Genomic DNA, 24,146 nt, shown 5'->3' with positions numbered 1-24,146 from the left:
GCAAAACCACAGATAAGAGCTGCAGAGCAAGGGAGGAAACGTGAATGGAATGGCATTATTGTGCTAACACAGTCAAACCCAATTCTGAGAGGTCATCCAACAAGGTTTGTTCTCAGAACAAAGCAGGGTCAGTCAGATTTTGCAGTGTTTGACTCAAAGATTTCTCAATACTCACAAATTCTCCATGCAACCAGGCAGAGATTAGAGGATCTAGTTTTAATTATGCTTGTATAAGTGTGACAGAGTGCTGTTGATTTAGAAAGAGTTCCAAAAACATACAAGTATACATCTCTGTTGGAACAAGAAATTAAATGCTATATCTGCTTTTTTCTCATTATACAAGAAATTTTTTTGGTATCTTTCTAAGTAATCTTCAGAGGTGAAGCACCAATCTTAAATCAGTGCCTTGCACAGATGAGATTATTCTTCTTTGCCAAAGAGATCATCCAGAAGAGGAGGGTATTTGATCCCAGTCACAGGAGGGGATCGTGGTAGCTGGTTCCAGATATCTTCCCTCTGAAATTAGTAACCCAGAGAAATCTTAGTATAAAGTAATGAAAACAGGAATCATTACAAGCTGGTCAACATAAGATTGAATGAGCTGCTTCAATTCCATAGACAAATCTGTGAAAAATTTGGTCTTTATATAGGACATCTTCTTAAAAGATTACAACGTGCACATTCTTGAATGTTACAAAATATTTTATTCAAAATATTTTCTATTACTAGCCCTTTTGCAGATTTTTTAAATTAAATAATGCTACCTTTTCTTCATTAAAATTCTTATGCTTCAAATTCATGTCTCAACACAAAAATCATACAAAATAATGAGATAAAGAGACAGAATAAAAAAGAAAGCCAGCTAAACAAGCACAGCTCTGCTGCTGAAATCTGTCAAATACAGGTACTGTAGCCTCAAAATACTGCTATTCATTCATGGTAAATCATGCACAGAATGACAATTGAATTCTAAAGCTGAACAAGATTTAAAACTTTTCCTATCTCTGATTTTTTTTCCATTTTGTAGTTACCTCTCTTAATATATTAAATATTTAATTATTGCTTAAGCAATAATTCTTCTGTAAAAACAAAGAATAAGCAATAATTCTTCTGTAAAAACAAAGAATACCCCCTCAACAAAGCCTAATCAACGCCATGATTCTCAGGACTGCTGTATAAAACATGTGCAAGGGTTTTGATTTTATCTGTACAAGACAGAAAAATTCTTCACAAAGACAAAGCAAAAATAATCAACCATGCTGAACCATGCTCTCCAAAGCAGAGCAAACCAACAGCCCTGGGCCCTGGTTAGACACCACCAACAGTCTGAGATGCTACAGAAGGCAGGAGTGAGGAGTCAGAGCACAGTGCCTGAGGAATACTGGTTTAAACTATGCCATGAGTGAGCTTGAATTTAAAGGAATGCTGTGTTTCTAAATGGTCTGAACACAATCAAACATATTCTGTACAACACATTGGCCAGGCTAGAACAGCAAAATGATGTGTTGGCAGAAGTCTTTGGATTTATTTGCTACAAAGTATTTAAAATTCAGCATAATTGCCTTATGGACCTTCTATTTTAAAATGTTCCACTCAGCACAAGATGGCAAGATCAGATTAGTCTCTGCAGTTTGTTGATACTGCATTTTTTTTTACCCTAAGTAGCAGGCTGAAGACATACAAAGTTTATCCATTGTCTCTTCTCTCTGTGCACGCCTACCAGAGATATGGTGTGCTATGTACAGGTTCCTGAGGAGTTATATAAAATGCAGAGCTATTTTCTGCATATGTGTCAGTGGAGCTTAAAGTATTTTCTGTCTACCTCAGCAAGTGAACAGAGCATTTGACATGTGACAATGATATTTGTGGGGAAAGGAGTATTCATGCCCATTGTCCATGGATAAGTACACCTGCTTCCCCTTCTCTTTTATTCTTCTATAAAATGTCCCAGAGATGTGATACCTACTAGGCACCCTCCTCATCCCTGTCTGACATCTCTGCTTCGCCCTAAACCTCCCTATTAAATCAGTTAAAAAATAATTACTTAAAGAAAACAGGTACAAATACACAAATAGGAAAAAATACTGTAGTGTGTTGGCTAAGGCAGTCATGTTAAAGTTGGAGAAATTATATTGAGACTGTTTTTTTACCTTGGGCTGCTCCTTTTCCTCCACAAAAGGACGGACTTGATTCTCTCTCCAGTTCAGTGCATGAACAAACTTTTTATAGTCTACCTGCTTTTGGTTATCTTCAAACCTGAGCAGAATATCCACAAGATGACTCAAGGTTAAAGGGAATTTTTAACAAAGTTATGTCATGTTATCTACAGCATACTAATTGTTGCCTTTGGGATAATAACTTTTATACCACTTTATTCTCAAACGCTGGCAGGAGTGAAAAAAAAAGTACAAAATGTCAAGAACACCTATATTATACATTCTTTTCCATATTCTTACACCTTATTATTGTCTCTTATAGTAGAATTCAACTTCTTCAAGCTTTTCTTCATTTCAGCTATTTTCATTTTAGTTTTGAAGCACTGCCCAACCTTTTCCAATACTGATCTCACAGCTTTTGACAAACATGGAGTTGGGATGATCAGTATATGATTCCTTTGTGTAGAAAAAAACAGAATTACACAGGAAACCTGTTCTGCAACACAACTGACCTGCTCTATTATGATTTCTACAATCCTCTCCTGAAAATAAGTAATCCTTCAAAAATGCTGTTTGCACACACCTTGGGATCAATTTGCAATTGACAAACAGACAGCTCACTAATGTATCAAATAATAGCCAGATTTTAAAATAATTTGGTAACAGGTTTATGGCATTGTTCTTTATTTCTACGGACAAATAGATATATTTGTATCAGTTGTGGCTGTCCCCTAAATGCATATAGATGCTGCCAGCAGATACATATGCCAGAAGATATATATGCTGCCAGCTAAGGTCTACAGGTCTATAAGTACATGTGGAAAATGCTATTTCCCTCCCTCAGATTTCTAAAATCTTTACCCTGCACTAATAAGCCACATGGGAATAGATTTATAAGTAATTTCATCCTTCTGCCATTGATTTGGATGAAGCAGCTTCAGAAATAAAAGTCCTCAGTTCAGCAGAACACTGAGGTGACTCTTGGGAACCACTGTTCTTCCAATGTCACCAGCCAGATGTTGAAAGATACCTTTGGGCTGAAGCTTGAAAAGAACAGCTGGAATGCTCTGCCATAAATACAGCACTGGCAGCTTCTGAAGGACACCTGTCTCACCAACACCTCCCACCTGCAAAAGGGACCCAGTTTGGGTAGAAAAACATAGCCTGGAAGTGTCTGTGCTTCACTGGGGTCCCTGGAGAACACAGACACCCAGCAAGGCTCAGTATCTCTTACCTGGTGGGAGACACCAGGTTAAACAATTCTGCCCTGCCATCTGCTGAGACAAAAACCACTGCACAGGAAACAAGTATTGCAAAAAATCTTTTTGCCTTGTCCTTAATAAAATAGCAGTGCACAAAACACAGGCCTTAAAACCCTTCAATGACCACAGAGGGTTCTAACAAAAATTAAGCATGAAGGCACTTCAAGGGAGAATTTACAGCATAAATTTGGAAAACAATACCGGAGGAGAAATAGATCTGGTGACAAAAATAAACTGCAATAAACTGCAACTCATCCTTTCCTTCTCCTCCCCCCCACACCTTTCATTTAATAGTCAGCAGGAAAGATAACAATAAAATATACTCAGAGCCATAAACAGAGATGGCAGCGATAAACTGGAATGTTAAGTACAGTGAGTTATGCTGAAGATGAAAGCAAAGTCAGAAAAGAATGCTACTGCTACCAGAATTAAATGAGTCTGAAACACTGCCATGAGAAACCCTCCTATGACAGCCTGCTTCTTCACCACAGTTCACATGCAAGTTAACATTTCCACAAAGCCTTACTTTTGGGGAATATATCCAACACACAAGAAAATTTCCATTCTCTCTTCCAGTGGGTTCTTAGTTTCAGGTTTTTGGGGTTTTTTTTTTGCAGGTGGCAATATGGAAGACAAAGCGTTTTTCATTAGATGTAATAAGACAATCAAAAAGCTTATGTCTCTTGGAAAAATAATGCCAGACAGATTGGAATTTCAGAACAATCAAGACAAATGATTTTTTCTTCTACTACTATGCAGTTACCTTTTGCTCATTGTGGAAAGGCAGAAGATTAATTCTATCACCAAGATGCTGAGCTGTATAAGCAGGATTTTTAAACAAAGACCAAGTGAAGGTGTGTAACTATTTAAACTTTCTGTTGAGGAAAGCATTGCTTCTGCTTTTGACAAACATTTACAAGGAGAAAAGTCCTTTGATGTGACAGCACTAGTGAGCTGAGATGACAATATGGGTTTGAAATTATCCATAACCAAGAATTTTAACATGGGCAGAGGAAATGGGATTCCTAAATCTCATCATTAAATAGCTACAGAAAGCATCTTAAAATACTACTCTAGAAAAACCCAGAAAGAAAAAATAAATCTACTCTTTAGATCTTTTTACTGCTGTGACTTATTGTATCAATCTACTAAAAGCAGACACTAGAGATTTGGCACAGAGCATCCAGATGGACTGGGGAGATGTTATCAATTTGTGCATTATTAGGACAGAGATGTCATACATTTCAGTGGCTGGAGTTAATAATGCTGAGACAGTGCTCTTCAGAAAAGGAAATTAGATTTGTCTTATCAAGAAGATGTGCCAAAGATAGCTTTAAACCACCCTTCTCTTCAGTTTTTCCCTGTTACTTCACCAATGCATGGGATTTTAGACTATGAAAGTCCCTGCTCCATCCCTATCACAGTCTGCAGAGCTTTTTATTTTCTTTATCATTACAGAAATAATCACACATTTCTGCTTATAAAAATACATTCATAACTAAATACTCCAGATAGTGAAAAATCTGGTCAAATCACATTATGATCATTGCTGAGGATGCTTTGGTGAGTAAAAGTTACTTACTAATATTTTTTTCTTTCCCATCAAGAAATCTATACCTCAAAGATTTATGTGAAAATTTAATGTATGTGCAGAGTTTTTTTAATTCCTTCATTTCAAACAACATTTATTAACAAGTTAATCTGGTAATAACAGAGCAGAAGCATCTGCTGCTTTAACCTTAGAGAAAATGTTGAGATTCTTCAGCCTGTTTGATACTCTCTGTGCAATACAGTTCTACAGGGACTAGATTGCCAGAGGTGTACACCTAAATTGTCATAAACTGCTCATAATTAAAGGATTTAAACCAGCAAGCACAACAAGTCACTATTAAATAATAATGGCTACCATCTCCTTTTTTTAAAATTTATATTTATACTACATTTACTCACATCTTGAACAACCATGAATTGAACCATCAGCTCCTCAACAAACTGAATAACAGGAATAATTTGTCTTAAGAGATTAAAATATGAATTCTAGAGCTCCTTTTAATCACAAATGGCATAAGGAGTCTCAGGCACCAAAGGTAACAAGAAGGAAGCAGGAGAAAGATCTTGTGATCATTTCTACTGCTGCTCCTGCTACTGGACACTAGCTGTAGTAGGAAAAGAGGGTTTCTTCCTGAAAGAAATAAGTCAGCCTTAAAAAAAAAAAACATTGCAGGTAGGAAACCAGGTAAAAAAACTGTTACCCAGCCACAATCCTGGGGAAAACTGAGCAGGCAGGAGTGGCCTGGCCTGACCTGGAAGTGAATTGAGAACTGGGATCACCATGTAGGAGGCCCTCTGTCATCAGGCACTGCTACCTGAGGGACTGGAGAGTCTCCTTTTCAGAACAACAAGCACCTTTCAAACAGGTTCCCCTCAGCAGTGTAGAGAGGTGAAAAAAGACTCAGCTACTTTTAACAGAAATTAAAAAACATAATTTAAAAAACTAGGGACCTACAATTAACAACTGAATTAATACAGAATAATCAGCATGTAATGCTTGTAAACTTGTCATCCATTCTTTCTCCTCTCAATTTTTCCCTTCCTTAGCTACCAGCTGTTTATAAATCCTCCAGGGAAAGACTGCTTCTTTTTAAGTTCTTGTTAGCATCAATTTAGCATTGTAGAAAATAAAAATAACAGAAAAACCCCCTAAACTCATTACTTAAGCACTTTGCAAAATTTATTTATTAAACAAACTGTAATTGTTCATTATGCCTGCATAAATTTAGAGACATGTTTATAATGACTACTGTAGTTTTCTGGCAGAAACAACTGTGTACTGTCTCCATTTTTTAACACAATGTGATTAATTCTGTATTGTTCTGTGATTAAAAAGGTGAGAAAATGCTGATGGACAAAGCAAATACTTTTTAACATGCCAGCTCAGGTAAATTGGAAAAACGTTCACATTGTTGGGTACCTAAATCCTACTATTTCAACATCCCACAATTAAAAATATAAATTTACACTAGATGGACAATATGAAAAGGTCTTATGAAACCCCAATTTTTGTGCTAAGTCTCCCTTCACTCCATGGTAACTGTGTGGTCTTTGGGTACAGTAAACGAAGTTCTGGGTCATTTGGAGGTGACCACAAAATTAGACAGCAATTTCTAGTCTCATCTCATGCTTGTAATAAGTGACAGATCATTGCAGTATAATTTCCAAATGTAAATAATAAATACTTTAAGAGTACTACCTTTCAAATTGGAAAAATAGAGTCCTTAAGTCCTGGAGAAAGTCTTTGCCACCTAATCTCAGATAGCAAAGCTGAATAAACACAGAGCTTCAGCCTTCAACTATTATCTGATCACATTGTCCAGCATCATTTTATAGCTGAATGGGGTCCAGCTAGTGCATTAGCTATATATACTGATTTTGTGGGAATCAGTCCAGCAGCTTTTATTGTTCCACTTTCTTCCTTCATAAATAAAGATTCACAGACCACCACCACCACTTGTTTTAGAAATATCAGTGGATACAAAACTACATGGTTCCTCATAAAGATAAAACAAAAAAAAAACCAAAAAAACAAGGAAAGAATACTGGAATACTGTTGACAAACTTGGCCCATACTGAATTGCAAACTCCACAGGAATGAGACTGCTCATCATTAACAATAAACCTGCCTGTTTCATGATTCTTCAGTGTTGCAAAAAACTAAAGAAAGCAGAAAAAAAGGAAAAATTTAAATCTCATTAAGATGACTCACCTCCTCGATTTACCGACTACTAGAAATTAGGTCCTATTAAATAAAGTTAAAAAAAATATTTCCCTGGCTCTGCACACTCACAAAACAACAAACTTCCCAAGCAGTGCCAAGTGCAGACATGATGAAGAATGTGACAATTCCTCATTACCTGCAGTGCTGTGACACCACTTAAACTGCCGCCTTTGAAGCAGCTGATGCTGTAATTTAGAATTGCCTTACACAAGGCTCTCTGTCAAATGCAGCATTTCCCACACTGATTTCTGAGGCCCAGCTTCACACCATTCTCATTTACCTTTCTCATACAGAAGTCTATAACACAGGCTGGCCTCAGCCCCTTCAGAAACTAAGGAAAATGGATGGAAATTTGGAAATGCAGCTCTGATGCAGGCTGAGAAGATAACTCTCTCCTCCACCACCTACAGAAAGAACCTACAGCAGCTGAAACCTCATCCTGTCATGGGTACCTTGCTAAAGTTGGGTGAAATCCAGCCCTTAATCTCCTCCCTGTGTTCTAAGCTTATCTCGAATTTTTATTATAGTGTACTGGGCTTTTTCTTTTTACCTGCCTACACTCACTCCTTAGGAAAGCAGAGGTTCAGGGCACTGAAGTTTTCCCTGGTATAAATTCACAAACAATAAACATGTCCCTAGAGCCCAGGATGTGTCAGGCTTGTCTGCTTGTTATCAGAACTGAGTTAGTACATAAAGGAAAACTTCCAGTGCCTTGCTGTGCATCTATTCAAGTTCAGCCCTTAAGCAATGGAATCTGTGAGAACCTCTTGTGTAACCTGAAATTGTCAATTGTCCTTCAACAATTGTGTTGGGCAGCTTGGTGGGAGTTCTAAAACGTCACTTGTAGATTACTGTTAAAATTCAGACATTTCTGAAGACTAATGCTTATAACTCAGTGTCAAAAGTGAGGAACAGCAGCACAAATAAGCTTTATGAATATGGATTCCACATTTCTGCCTGACAAGGGTGTTTTCATGATTTACTAAACCCAGATGCTTCATTTGCAACTCCTCCTGAAATCAAGAAGTATATTTACCTGAAGACAAGACCTGTTCCTGTTTTTAACACACTCTGAAAGCACAGACAAAACATGTGATTTAAGGATTTCCCTCAAGGGAAAGAAGAAACCAGCAAGTATGCATTTAAACCTATTACCAGAAAATCTGGCCAGGAAAATCAAACTCAACAAGACATGAGTGTTCAGAGCACCACAGCTTACTGTGAACTCTAATCTTCAATACCAGTGCACTAAATAGTAGTTCTTTTCACTTCTATTCCCATTAATACAGCTAGCAAAGCAGTTTGTCTCAAAAAAGCTAAATGTGCTATGGAAAAGTACCAAAGCCATGCCAACACTCCTTTTCCTTTTTAAAAATGGCAATAAAATATGTTTCAGGTGAGATTAACAGGAGTAGCAAACCAATTTTGTTTACTACTGATGCTGTCAACTTGATAAGGACACTTCATTGTATTCATGTTAGCGTGTTCCTTGGAACTCACATAAGATTATTGTTTTCATAAGATTATTGTTTTTACCTCACATCTATACACAGGAACAACTAAAGCAAAAAAGTGAATCTTATTGAAAATGATAAGTATCAGTAACTGACTCTGGAAGGATGAATTCCAGAGAATTCTGTCAAACCCCAGATTTACTATGTCAGGCAAAATGAAGAGAAGTTGCTAAGATGGATGCATCTCAGTTGATTATAAATATTCTATAAATAGGGAAGTCTGTGTGTAGGAACAAAATCTGCATCATTAAATGATTCATTTTAGATAATTGAGAAATTCTGAAGATTTGTGTCTGCAGCAGATTTTTAGCATTGATTTGCACCCATGCATGCAGGTCACCCTCTCTGCCCTTAAGTTACCTGGCCAGTAAAGTTTCTAGAAGATCATCAGGAAGTGGCAACTTAAAGGATTTTAAAATAGTCCTGCAGGTCTCATTGGGCAACAATCCACACCTGCACATAAGAAAGAGAGGGATAGAAATATACATTAGGTATTTTCCAGGTTTACTTCAAGTGAATGTTTCTGTGCATAGGAAAATGGGTGAGGAACATCAGGATAGAGAAAAAGACAACAAAGTTTTACGAAATTTTGCTACTACGAAGCTGAGAAACTTGAAGGCCACATTGTAGCCTTTCTCATACTGAGATCCTCAGTGATTCTCTGTGATTCTTTATCTGTGACATCAGAGAACAAAAAGGGCAAATGAGTCACATAAAGATTCATTCTTTCCTTTTTCTCCCCCCTTAAATCACTATTCCTCCTCTTTGATTTAAAATCCTGTGTTTTGCCCATGAACTGGTATCTGATGTCACAGAATGTTCAGTACAGCATCTACAATAAAAAGCCCATGTACAAAATATAAAATAGACAAAAAGGCTGTCCTCTTCTTGTCTATTGTCAAGTGCTGAGAGAAGCTTAACATTACACATAATATTTTTTGGCCATAATAAAACATTTGCTCAGCAACAAACAGAAAGTAGTGGGTTTACAAGAAGAGCTTCTCAAATAGAGTTTGGGATAAAGAGAAGAAACTTACTTTTCTCGGTCGTTGTACAAAAACACTGTAATCAGCTGTTCAAAATTTTCAAAGGCGTTTTTCTTTAGTTTTTCTTGAGCCATTGAAAGGAGGAGGAGCAGGTCTGTTTGACTGTCATCTCTGATGCCATAGTGACGCCCAAGAGTCATAATTTCATGTTCTGAAAATCTTCCACTAGCAACACTGACTATCCAATTTCTGTGCACAAAAACAACAGCCTACATTAGTTTTAAGTAAATAAGTTAAACCAGTTAATAATCACTAATTTTGGATGAGGATGTCCAAATTTCCTCAGTAGCTGCCTATACATACAAAAATACATGAACAACAAACAAAAATACAAAATACCAAAACCACAAGTGAAGTGTTTTACCAGAGATGCCATACAGAGAATTACACCAAATCACAAGTTCCCCTGGCAAGAATGCAGGACAGGAGGCAGCAGCAAGAGCAACTTACATTTGGATGCTGTAAGTGGAAAATCAGATCCCATGCAAGGATGAGCCTGGGATGTACTCTGCGAAGCCTGTGTGTGCTGCTCAGACAAATCAGCCCAGCTGATTTGAAGAAAGAAAGAAGAAATTTCTTCTTCTAGAAGAAAATTTCCTGAGATCCATCTGATGGGACAGTGTCAGCTCTCTCAGCTGTTACAAGGCCTCTTGTCAAATCTGGATTACTGTAACTACATTGGCTCTATGATCCCAAACATCTGTCTCTGGTGCACTCACATTCAACCAGGCTTTTTAACAAGCAAGTATCAGCATAGGCCTATGTGTTTAGTCAAAATTAGATTAATTATATATAATACTTCTGGATAAACTGCACTAAGAATAAACTTCACTGTAATTGCTGGTGCAATTAGTGCTGTACCTTGTGATACCCATGAGGACACTGAATCACTGTGATTAAACTCCAATCCTTGAAAACAAATGGAAGAAATTAGTAGTGATGCATGAAGTTCTGACATAAGAGCTAAATGGCTGCCTGGAGAATACTTGAATTGTTGAATTGATCTGATGAGGGATCTCTTTAACATCCACATGTGAACTGAAAGCATAGAAATTTAGGACCCTTCCAAACTTGCAAAATTTTAACAAGAAACATAGTTCTTCACTTGCTTCCTCTCAGAGGCTTGTGTGGTCCTGTTCAAAGGAAAGGATCATTTCACATAATAAGATTGCACTTACACAATTGTTAAAGGTTAAATACTGCAGAGTGTCTACTTAGATTCAACTACTTCTTTATCCATATTAAATGAATCAGAATGATCTTTTACTTGCAGTGGCAGGAAATAAATATAAGGAAGTGACAAGCTGTTGACAGTAGCAAACTTCATTTGAGATTATTAATGACCGAGACCTGATCCATCTGTACCTACTAATATTATCATTATCTTGTCAGTATTATTTTTCCACTTACTGGATATTATCATTTATATTGCAGCAGCATTCAGAGATCCAGCCAAAGCTGGAGCCTCCTTCCAGCAGCCTGCAATAAACACCACTGCACACACAGAGAGGACAATGCTGCCTGATAAGCCTGGCACTCCAGTGCTTGGGCTGGCAGAGCTGGGGGCTGTAGATAACATCAGCCATTTCCACAGACTGCATTTCCATACATGACACAGATTTTTCCACTGTCTGTCAGGATTTTAAAAGCCTTTTATTTTCTCAATCCAGTCAGTGACAATCAAATCACAAAAACCCACAGATAAAATTATTTCACTTGGGAATTAAGGAATATTTTAGGGATTGTGAGGGACTAATGAGTAAGACCCAAGACTCACAAACGGAATGACATCTAAACTCTCCCTGACCAAAAAAAAACAAGCTCCAATAATTGTTCCCACAGCTTAGCTATCTCTTGTTTTACTTCTTTTTTTGTTCTAGAAGAATAGGACAGATTGTAATCTGAATTTATTACAGAAAGAAGTCATAATTAACTGCTCAAGAGAGCTGCTTCTCAAGCTGAATTGAAGATAGGCATTTTTGTTAGACCCACACAGTTCTTTGCCTTTAACAGCAAACAGACTTGCCTGTAGCTTATGAGAAAAAACAGCCTGGATAGGGCTGTGTGATGCACAGGCATCTAAGTTTTAAATATTTTTTAATTCTCTTTTTAACAAAGATTTCGATAGTTCTAATGATAGCTTAGGAGATAGCTTCAGTGTACATCACACATTTATTTCCTGGATGAAGTACTGAAGATTTGGGTTCTGAAAGCAGTTAAATAAATTGTATAATCACAATTTTCTTCACTACATCATACTTATAGATGTAGTTTTACATGCAGATTATATAAAATTACATAGATAGAAAGGAGGAAATCTGAACAGCCAAATTCAGAGCTGAGTAAAACCTCAGCTGTATTTAAGATAAGGAAAGAGGATTATCATTGAAGCTGTCATACAGATAATTGCCTGCACTAAAAATAATCATTTGTTGTTAGTTATAGTAATCAAATGTCATGGCAGATTGAAAATAAACAGAGATGTACACAATAAGAAACTGAAGGAAAAAGTACTCTATTCACATAGAAGTATCTTGGAATTTTCATAGACATAAAGAAGTGCTCTTGTTTTTGTCATTAAAAATGCTTCTTTCATTCTAAAATAAGATTCACTGGTAATAATAATGAGAACCTTTAGATTACTGGATGTAATACAAACTAACAGAAAGAAAACCTACTATCACTGTAGAGCACAAATGTTCAAGGTTCCTGAGAGGCAAATTCTTCCTCTGGCAGTGTGAACATCCCCTGTTAGACCCCAGGCCTGCCCCCAGAGGAGGGATGGAGACCCTTAAAGGGTGTTGAGACTGGCCCAGATGAGCACTGAGGCCCAGAAAACCCTGATTATTTGGGTTCCCCAGGTTTCCTGCTCATGGAGAAGGCTCCTGCATTTTTTGTGGCTGAAACCAAGTCCCTCCATTCCACATGATCAGACATATCTCTCTCCATGTCACAGAATAGCACCACCCTAAATTAAACTGTTGAGCTGTTCACAGCTGCACAGATTATGTCCATGATTAAATTTACACCCAACTGAGCCTCTTCTGGATGAAATAAAAACCTTTGTCTGCCATTTAAAAGCACAATCATCCCTTCTAAAAGTTTGCTTCCCTGATTCTATCATACAAATGTTCCAAACCTTTGAGCTGCTCTTAGTGCATGCACAAAGTTTTGCAGATGATTATTTCATAATTTGAGCTAAAACAGTATTTTTTAAAATTTTAAATAGTTACCTTGTACATAAATTAAAAACCTTTTCCAAGTGCCAGGAACTTTCTCCCATTAAACATGAACTTTCAATTTTCTCTCTTCTTATTCAAGTAATAACATCTTCCCTCTTAATGCAATTAGCAATTCAAAATCTCGCTTCTGCTGAGCAAAATATCTGAGTACATAAATATTTTGACCAAAAGCTGCCAAAAACTGTGGCCTCTTTTACTTTAAATCCTGCCTTTAAATCACTTATTTTTCATTTCTGAGTACCAGTTTTTTTAAATTTCTCACTACTTTCACTTTGAATTGCTGAAAGAACCTTCTGCTGATCTATTTCTCTTCTGAGATATTTCAGAAGCAATTCCTGCCTTGGTTTAGCATTCCTATGGAGATGACGCTCCATGCAATATTCATCTACTTACATGCCTTAGTTATTATGACAGTTCCTAAATAGACAGTGTATTACTCCAGTGAAAACCAAATGCTTCTAAGCAAAGTTTTCTCCTCTGTTTCACATCATTAACCTTACCAGTACCATGCCCAACACAGCTCATACACTCAAGTATTCTGGCTGTGGGATAAACTGAAATCAGTTTGTATTTGAACACGATTTTCTCTTTCAAGAATCTCTACATCTGCCCATTGCCATATCTGAATCATTGCCAGAATCCAGATTTCTGCTCCCTTTATCTATGCCTAAATTAATACCCAAGTATTAATTATGGTTCTCAGTACTGCTTTCCAATCTTTTTTAAACATGCTTAGCACTGCCTTCTATAATTTCAGTACACCTGAGTTCTGTAAAGACTGTCTTCTTTACCAATGGTTCAAAACCCAAACAGAAGGCAATTTGAACTTTCCTACTTGAAATTTCAGAAGGCAATTTGAATTTTCCTACTTGAATTTCAAAACTACTGTTTGACTCTCAGGATGGATTTTTCTTTACCTTTCAGCATATATATTACTGCTGACTTGTGCCCTTCTTCACAACACTGTGTCAGCTCCATAAAAAGCAGACAGATTTCTCTTGTGCTTTTCAGCTTACTTGAAACTATCACTTTTTTTTTTCTTCTTTTTTTTTTCTGGAACATGGATTTACTTTCTTTTTTACACATAATCTCCAAGTAAATGCAAAACAAATCTATGCCATTTCTCATCTACTGGGCAGAAAGCATCAAAACCTAGTCATGCTTTATACATTTTGGGGGAATGTGCCTTTATTAAATATTAAAACCCCAAACCCACTGTCTTACCTGAAAGTGTCATACCCAATCACATTGGTATGCTCAGGGTCAGTAATAGGAAATGTCTTTCTGATTTCTTTGGCACAAGATTCAGTCATGCTCTTCAGTTTGTTGAAGACAGCACAAATATCAGCCATGGGGAACTTAAAAGAGGAAAGTAAGACATGGATTATAAAGACCTGAAGTACAGGATGCCATGCAGAGGGACATGTCCAGGCTGGAGAAATGGGCCCATGGGAATCTCAGTAAGACTATCAAGAATATAAACAATTAAACAAAAATCATCAGATCATGCATTCTCAGAAAGTTTAGGGCAGCAACATAAAAGAAACCAGTTTTGTTAGAAACGTTGCATTTTTAAAGCAGAAGTAGAAACATTTAAAGTACAGTTCTAATAACTTGGTCCTCATTTTATGTTGGTGCCCCTCACTGAATTCTCAAGTCATAAATTTCACAATGTTAAAGCTAATTTTTCACCACTGGCTCCAGAAAGGTTCCAACAAATAGTCTCATTCATTTTTGGACTTCATTGTCTTACATACTCAGAAATAGCACATTGGAAAAATTTTAGGAACCAATTTTACCTGTTGTGTATAAAAATGCTTACATGTGTATTTCTTCCTAAATAGACCATTAAAATAAATTTGAACTCAGATTACACAGAACTGAAGCACTAAGGCTTTCAATCTATATTCAGATTGTGTTAGTGCTCTGCCAAAGATTTACTTGCTATACACATTTTTAATATAAAACATAGAAGTATTTAGTCATTAAATTGGGGTGACTTCTACTATGTTCCTATATCTGTCATGCTCTATCTAGCTTAAAAAACACAATGAACTGCCTGAAAATACTTTTCTCCCATTTCTTCCAATAGCAATTATATGAAATTTGGTATGACTAGTATTAAGGACCAGGACATAAAAATCAGGCCTCAGCCCCAAATGTGCTGAAGTGTGTCTACATGTTGTATCAGTTCAAAATGATCTAGAAAAGGGTATTTAAAGTTCCTATGGCACTGCCAGAGCAGTACAAATTGATCCAAGTTTAATCAATACATCAGCCCTTGCAGGTTTTTCTCAGAATTGGAGAAGACAATTTCTGCCTCTGCCAAAACCCCAGGTGCAGCCCTGGCAGGCAATGCCCTGCAAGGCAGTGGCTTGGAGCAGCTGGACCAGCAATCAAAGAATTTTAGAGGCAGCAGCTTTTCCAGGCCCCTGTCCAAGATGTTTCTGTTTGGGGCATAAGCACAGAGCCTTCTGCTGTTCAAGCAAGGAACAGGGAGAAAAGACTGAGCAGAAGGGTTCAGAGAGCAGAGTGATTCAGGATGGACAAAGTGTTCTGAATAATTAAGAGCCTGTCTTCTCTACATTATCAAAACAACTATTTTTACATCTTTTTTCCTAAACTACATATTCCAAACACCTACACAGGCATTGAGTGTCCAAGCAGCACGGCAATAATTTCACCAGCTTTCCCCCTTCTCAAGTAACTCCTGATATGTTTCTAGTCATAGTCTGGTTTGGTTTGGTTGCCTTGCTTAACTCAGAGATGATTATGCTGAATTCAATGGAAGTAAAATCCTTTTCTATGTTTGTGCTGCAGCACATAGCAAAGTTAGAACAATTGATACAGTTCAGAGATGCTGAATTCTTTTCCAGTGATGCCTTGTTTGAAACAGTCCTCCCCAAACCTGAATAATACCAGTAGGACTGTGCACCACATACCTGTTCTGTTTTGCAAGCAAATCTACACTTTCTATTTTTTTTTCCCTCAAATTGAAAAATAAACCAGAAATGCTGAAAAGTTTTAAACTAGGTCCTTGAAGCTACTTTCAGTAAAGGTGGCAATCAAAATTACTTGACTCTGTGATTCTTCTCTCCCTTTAACATACAAACAATGCAATAAGTATAATTTTGAAACAGAAAACTAAAGCTTTCCAATTATATTAGATGGTTTCAAACAAATTTTCAATATCCACCTGCACAGTGATTACCAATCAAAATTTCATCTAAATCACCATATGTCTATAGAGCTGTGGTACAAATAGCAATTTCCATGAAAAAACATTCCATACACATTTCTTTTACCAGTTTTAGAAAACACACTGATGTGTTCTGCTGGAAAGAAATTTCTTGTCTATTCAGAAGGAAAATTATCTGTGTTCTAGTTTTAGAAACAACTAACAAATAGCCATATTTATATTGTTCCCCTTTTTCTAAACAATCTTCCAGCTCTGATCTTCTCTAGCAACTGCTGAAGTTGATGTGATTGGAGTATGTGATCCTCTGATGAACTGAGGCAAACTTCTGGAGCTCTAGTCAAAGGATGTGAGTGAAGCACCTGCCTCTGGGAGAATCAACCTTTTTTTCCTACCAGCCTCATTAAAACCTTAATTGTGCAAAGAACTTTTCCAAAGTTCACTGTCTATCAAAATTCTCTTTAAGGCTGTATTTTCAATGTTGCCTCTTCGCATTTTGCAGATTTTATTTTGATCCTAGACAATCATTCAGTCTGGAGAACTAAAGTCTCATCCATTTGATCCAGGACAATCAATGCAAACAGCATTCCAAAGAACATTTACAATCTAAAGATGAGCTCTGAATTTTGGAGAAAAGGTTTGGTTTTGATTCTACCAGGAGAAGAAACTATTCTGCAGGAAGGAAACACACTGGATTGCATTTTTGAGGTTTCAGCTTTGTATGTTACTGCTTTAAGCTTTTAGCAGTCTTAGCATTTTACATCCACAAGCATTTTGCAGATCTTCCTCATTGTTCCAGGGAAGGCAGATGGTGCTAATCCACATTAATTTACTAATCCAAATTAATTTACAAAAAATGTCACCATTCTACTAAAGTATAAAGCAGTAGAGGCACCCCAGCTCCCAATTTATTGCTCTCCCCGCTGAAGGCAACAAGAAAAGACAGTAAAACTCAATAAACACTGTAAGCTTAAATTCCTGACTGGGATATGAATTTCTAATATTACAAGGGAAATGTTTTGGTAGAAAAATGTGTATGAACCCAAAAAATCAAATTAGGACATAAAATAGTCTCATCAGTAAGACTAAATTGGATGTGTCCACATCTTGAGTACTGAACACTGTTCCAGTCTCCACATCCCACAGTTACTTTGCAAGGACAGACTAAAAAGGGTGAGACTCTTACCTGCAGAGGATTAGGCTGAGGGGGAATAATGTCTTTTTTTACAAAATAATAAAGGTGGTGCATAAGGTGAATAGGGTCTTCCCCAACCCTCAGAACAGTATAACTGGTCTTGAAACTAGTGGGAGGCTGGTTTAAAACAGATAAAAGATACTTCTTTTTTCAAATATTTGTTTTTCATAGCAGGCAGTGAACTTTTCAACCTACTGCCACAGAAAGTTGTGGAAGCTGACAGTATCTGTAGGTTCAGCAAGGGTTAGATCAGCTCAGGGACAAGAGGTTCATGAACAGCCTCAAGAAGGAATAGGCAGGGATATCCCTAATGCAGACTGAGTGGATTCTGAAAAAGGAAAAGGGAATGGACAGTAAAGAATGGACAGACTTGCATGCACTCCCAGCTGCCATCCCCTAAATCCATTGCTAGACAGAGAGCACTGGGCTGTGAGCCTTGGGTGAGGAAACAGGATAAATAATTCTGAAAAATATATGGATAAACCAAAGTCCTGAGAGATAACAGAAATTAACAAGAGTCTGCTTCACCTCATTTGCATTCTTCTCCATGTAGTTGAACGTGTATTCATCAGCATCCACCAAAAGAAAGTTGTGACCATGGAAACAAACTCTGGCTCCAACAAACAGATCCTGAGCCTGGTAGTATTCAGATGGCTCACTCTTAAAGAGTTCCTGCCCAGGCTTCTTAATGCGACTTCTTTCCAGGAACTTCCCACCGGCTATCCCTATGGGAATAGAATTAAAAATAATTAATTATGGCTTTACTTGGAAAAAAAAACCACACACACACACAAGAAACCTCCAAGCCATCAGCAAAAAGACACCCCAAACCAGATTATTTGTATTTTGTACATTTTGTGCTCCAGTTTCCTGTCTCAGAACACTCTCTTCCCCTCCCTTTCACTGCTAAAAGGACTGTCTCTGCCAGTGTCCACAGCAAGTGACATTGTGCACATTCTGTGACATGTGTCATTTGAATGCCTGCCAAACACCTTCCCTGCTTTGCTTTTCTTTAAAACAGGACAGAAATGTGCCTCTTCAAACCGTTCCCATAACCCTGTCACCAGCCTTGGAACTGGCCCTTGAGAAACCTAAGATTCAAACACTAAGATGCAGGCTATTATCCTTAAACTGTTAAAAGCAGAAAAAGGAAAATAAAAATCACTTAAGAGAACACTGTCCTATGAAGATTGTGAATTCTGATGTACCTTAATTCTAACTTCCTTTAAAGGGCTTTTTGAAATTTTTTAAAGATGTAGGAGTGACATGATACTGTCTTCCACACATTGTTCTGCCAATGCAATTTACCTGTGATCTGCTCTTTGCTTTGTGAGGTGGGATGTCACATAGTTCCTTTTTACAGTATAATGATTTTATTTGTGTCACTAGAAACTGCACGAGGTACTCAAGGGTGGGTAAGATGCTGAAAGGAACATTTCTCTTTCCTGTATTAACTTCTGGCGTACCACAGGAACTGCATTGCATGTACTAAGCTTTCTGGAAAACCTTATGTCACGTGTTTAGTTTCACTGGGATATGTGTCCTACAACTCTGGGGTTTGCTTCCTGTTGATATTTCAGCTTCCAAACCAAAAGCCAAAATCTTCCTTTAGTAATACTTAATACTGCCTAATATCAGGTACTGATGCAAGTCCAGTAAAAGGCCGATGAACAGTGTAATCAAATGCCTTTTATAGTCAAAATTATAAATGAGTGTGAAACCCAAACTACTTATTAAACCAGAGTTTGGAGCAGATGTCTGTCTTAATTGCTTTATTAGCACCATAAAAGACAAAAAAACCCCTCCACTATGGTAATCATCAGATCTTGCTTGAATCAAAAAACAATTCAAATCATTAATGTGACTCTAATGTTAACACATTCCTTTTCACCCAGCTATAAAAACAAATAAGAAATTTTTACGTTATATAATCCTGGCAACTGTTTTTAATATTTAATAGGTCTCTGTAAGACTGGAAATTCACTCTTGCCTCTCTATTTCCCTGCAATTGTGCACTTATATTGGAAACCTACTTCTGTCCCATAATGGTTTTTTAAATGTTACAGGTTAATACATTACAAGTGGTATAAGGAAAAATGACTGAAAATATCTCATTAAGTTAGAGATTTTACACTGAAACCTGATAAGGAGTTTTGAAGGAAATCTACAAAAGCCAGGCTCAAAGCACAAAATAAACACCACCACGAAATACCCTATTCCATTAAGATCAGATCAGAGTTTGCAGGTGTTTGTACAGCTGTTGGCTGGGTCTTACACTGAGTAAAAAAGGGGTTGTGATCTTCTTCATGGGGAGCCAAAGTTCTCAGGCTTTGATCCCCATCTCAAGAAGTGCTTCAAGATGTCCAGTCCTGCGAATTTCATAGAGTTTCAGTGTTACTAATATTACAGTGAAGTACTTCTCTGAAACCTTCAGGTTGCTGAAACGAGAAAACTGAGAGCAACTTACTACTTCCCTTTTAGGTTTGGGATTTGAAGCATTACTTGCCAATTTGTACTAGTTCATGTAAATAAAAAGGTAAAATTTCAGCCCTCTGAACCTGTGCACAAAAGGGATGGCCAGGTTGTTATTTTGGATGTCTTACTCCTTTTCCTTAGCCACTATTACCTGATCTATTACCTGACCCCTACGAAGCCTTCCCATTCCTAACATTGAAGAAACTCATTCACTATTCCTTCAGACATGGCTAAAATGAGGGAGGGATAGTGAGAGAAAAGAAGTAGAAAGAAAATGAAGGTGGGAACAAACTTGAGCAGACCCAGGCCTTTTTCCAACTGCTGCTCTACCTCCTCCACCACATTCCTTGCCTTTTCAATGCTGTTCTCACTAAACTCTCCAGTGGCCAGCTCTCAGCCATATCCTTTCATTTCACCTTTCTACCACCTCTAAAAGCCAGCTACTCCATCCATTTTAACAACCCAGAGAAGCTGAAAGTCCACTTACAGACACATGCCTTTCATATGTGCCTTGAAGCATTTGTTACTATTAGTGGGCAAATTTGCCCATTTATTGTTTCACGTTTTATTTAACCAGAAGTGTTCAATGCACTCCCAGATGAAATCCCAGCACATATGCTCATTCCAAAATAAAAGGCAGGCAGGCAGCAATCTCTGGCCTGGCACTCATGCTGCTGATGGCTTGACCAGCTGACCACATCTTCTCTGCAGTGCATGGTTTGACTCTTCTCTGGGTGCTGCAGGATAAATCTGGAGTCACAGCTATTACTACTGTGTGTTCAAGGCTCTCTGGGGCCTTGTCTAGTTGAAATGGTGCAAAGGAGAACTAGAAGTGACTGAACAGGCAATACACATGCTTGGGGTCCAAGATTCAAACTGTTCCCTGGACTTCTTCAATTTAACAGTGCAGCTGGTACCTTTAGCACCCTTTATGTCTCTGGACATCAAAAATGCCAATCAGACATGTCATTCAGTGGTGGAGAACTGAGCTGCTCTTGAGCCTCACAGCAGCATTACATATTAAATATATACATAAGTGTGTATTTAGCTGCAACAAAAGAAGTTGCATAAGTTTCAGGCCACTGGATCCCAGAAGTGAGTAAAGTATTGATAAGAAGACACTGCTACCATAAAAGATGCTGTAGTGGAGCAGGATATACTGGGAATGCTCATCAAAGTCCTAAGCAGGTACTCTACACCTTATCAAAACACTTCTCAGAGAATTGCTCATATTTCAGCTGGGGTTGAGGTTTATGCACTCATAATATAGCTGGATACAAGCAGAGATGCTATCAGAGGTTGTCTGGATTGAAAAGGCACTCCTGGATGTTAACTGCTCTGAAACTGTTGCTGAACATGTTTAGTGGGCTTCACAGAAATACATTCATCTCTCCAACAGGGTCATGCTCAGCCAAAGCTCCCCCATCTCTCTAAACTACAGAATGACTTCCTGACATCCTTCCCACTGCTGTGTCCTTCCATCCAGCCACAAGACACTTCAGGAAAATAAAAAGATACTTGAAAATCACAAAACCCTTCCTATCCTCAGCTGGAGGCAGCCTAAAACAGACAATAGAGGCCAAAAGAATTTAAATATGACAATATTTGGTGACCATGCTCTAGCAATAGGATAAATGTGGTCAAGGAACCGAGAAGTAACAAGGCATTTATTTGTCACTTCAGTACTGTCAGTTTGGCTCTTGGAATACAGTTCAGAATTGCACACAAACACACATCCAGACTCTAGCACAGGACAATCTTCCCTCTTTAAATGCTCAGCACTCCACGATTAATGGTAAAATAGGTTAGAAAGTGTCACAGCTGTTTGGCTTTCACGAGCTGCTTCTATACAATGGATGCTGTATAGGTTTCATAACAGAATTTTGCAAAACAAAGGATTTAGTCTTTCATTCTAGATGTCTTGTATTTCCTGTCCCTATTTATCATCAGTTACAATACTATTCCTGTATGTTATCCACAACAAAAGCAAATGTTTAAAGGTCAGATTTTCAAATTAAAATGTAATAAAAGTTCTAAGGCATTACACTTGCAGTTCCCAAAGGATATTGTGAAGTAGTCATGCAATGAACACTGTAATCCTGAGTGAAAAAGATCATGAATTACTATGACATCCAGCTATGCAAGATAATAATGCAGCAGGCCTGCTGATGTAATTCCCACTGCATTTAAAAATCCATACCCCTGCTCCTGCTACTGCTGAGTCTGGCCACAATGCTTACTGCAAAGCCCAACCAAATGAGCAGGGAAACTGGGACTGGTTAGAGACATTGCCACCTCTTACCTGAGTTTCTCTCTGCATATTCAAAAACGGAAATGGTGTCATCACTCAGGAAGTAGGAAATAATGAATTTACGGTCCTTGTCCACGGCGATGTCCGTGATGAGTTTGGCCGCGTAGCGCAGAATGAAGCTGTCCATGCCAAACCTAAACAAGCAAAGGAACAGGTAAGAAGTCAAAAACAGAGTGTGAGAAAAGTTTTCACCCCTAAGAGATGCCTTCTCCTGAGTTTTGTAACATACATTAATTGTGTTATTACTGCACCAAGAAGGGAAATGGCATAAGATTCACTACTATGTCAAAACCCATTTTCAGCTTAAATGAACAGAACCAGATAGAGTTGGTCAGACAGAAAGAAATAACTTTCATGGGAAAATTACTTCTCTGCCACAGGTCTGGAATTAATTTTTATGCAAGTTGAATTGCAAATCAAGCCCAAAGTTACTTTCCAGAAAATTTGTAAAGGAAGAACACATTTAGGTATGTATATTTTCAAAGCAAATTCTGAATAGCAATTCATACAAGGATTATCTCCCAGAAATTCAGGTCCACCAGATGACCTTACTAGCTAGATATTTATTAAGTGATTGTGTTTTAAATAACTTGCAGTGTTTGTATACACTCTATCAATACATTCCCAAGCCTTTTTTAACTGCTTTACTCTTTTACAAAGATTCTCCAGGTGAATCTGTAACAGGAGACTTGGTTTTTTTGCTTTGGCTTCAACAACTGCTGCCTAATAAATCATTTCATAATGGAAAGTAAAGTGTTACAGCTTTAGTAGTGCTACAGGAAACTGCATGAAATTCAGCAGATAAAAAAAATAAGTAAGTATCAGAAAGTGAAACAAAAACAAATCTTTGTTGGTCTGCTGGATCATCCAAAATTCCTGACTAATGCCTGGACTAAGATTTGTCAAATCCCCACTGAAGACAGCAGAGGGAAGGAGGTAGAGGATGGAAGGGTCATAATATTTGCCTTCTCCAAAGAGAAATTTTACAGGGTTTGCAGAAAATTGGAGTACCATTTTCCAGGCCTCATGCACCTGTCCCTTAAAAGTCTGATGAGCTGTATATTTGCTGAAAAAAAATTATATCCCCACGTAACACTTATCTCCTTCACAAAAATACATAATTTAAAAAACTGAAATAATTTTTCACACAAAATACCTGTCTTTCACCAGGAATTGCCTGTAATCCTTATGGGGAGCCTGGACAACCACACCCTTACAGGAGCTCAAAGAATCTTCTTCAGAACCAAATCCATTATAAGGAGGAATAATTTTTTCTGGTTTTGGAGGTGGTGGAGTCTTATACTCAATTGGGGTGAAATCCACTGCAGCAAAGAGAGCAAGACTTATTTGTTACTGGTGTGATGAAGGCATTCTACAAGGACTTAAACTTCCAATATGAACAGTTAGTAGCCTACTTCTGTAACAGACCACAGATCAAAGTCAAACCAGGATCCCTCCTACTGTTACAGGGTAGAAAAAGACTCCATAGAGCCAACAGCAAAATTATTTCTTCAAGGATTTCAGGATTTCATCTGTAATCCTAAAATCATTGAAAAATATCACTAAGATACACAGGTAAAAGGAAAGACAAATACAATTTCAAAATGGGATAAAATAGTAAATTAAAAATTCTAAATTAATTTTTCAGTTTCATCCTTTGAGAAAACATGATTAAGTAAATAACTGTCCTATGAGTTTCCTGCCCTGTGCTTTTGGCTAGAGGAAAATAAATACATAAATAAATAAAATTTTATTCATTACTTAAAGCATACATATATTAAAAGTCTTTGGTACATTAAAGCCAATAATTTCAGCCCACAACTCACTATACCCAGAGTTTTGGGAAGCTTTGTTTTTCCCCATTTTCCCCACACTCAAGTCTTGTCTTGCAGTGATCAGTGGTCCTGACTATCCCAGGTACACAGCAGGAGCTGTCCTGACTCAGCAGAGGCACATCTGGTCAGGGACCTGCAC

General features: G+C 37.6%; 1 protein-coding gene across 1 annotated transcript in view; it reads right to left on the bottom strand.

The window, feature by feature from the left end:
- Window positions 1-200: 200 nt before the first annotated feature.
- Window positions 201-24,146, bottom strand: part of EFHC2 (EF-hand domain containing 2) — a 57,190-nt gene continuing 33,244 nt past the window's right edge. The window contains exons 8-15 of the mRNA XM_030952648.1: window positions 23,329-23,494; window positions 22,164-22,306; window positions 17,915-18,111; window positions 14,220-14,353; window positions 9,745-9,942; window positions 9,068-9,160; window positions 2,151-2,256; window positions 201-516 (exon numbers count right to left, since the gene is read on the bottom strand). Of these exons, the coding sequence (XP_030808508.1) occupies window positions 421-516; window positions 2,151-2,256; window positions 9,068-9,160; window positions 9,745-9,942; window positions 14,220-14,353; window positions 17,915-18,111; window positions 22,164-22,306; window positions 23,329-23,494 (1,133 nt within the window). The 3' untranslated portion in view covers window positions 201-420. The remainder of the gene's footprint in view (window positions 517-2,150; window positions 2,257-9,067; window positions 9,161-9,744; window positions 9,943-14,219; window positions 14,354-17,914; window positions 18,112-22,163; window positions 22,307-23,328; window positions 23,495-24,146) is intronic.

Source organism: Camarhynchus parvulus, chromosome 1 (genome assembly GCF_901933205.1).
Source record: "Camarhynchus parvulus chromosome 1, STF_HiC, whole genome shotgun sequence".
NCBI classification, from domain to species: Eukaryota; Metazoa; Chordata; class Aves; order Passeriformes; family Thraupidae; genus Camarhynchus; species Camarhynchus parvulus.
Note: the sequence above shows the minus strand (reverse complement) of the source record. Positions and strands in the feature narration are given on the sequence as shown.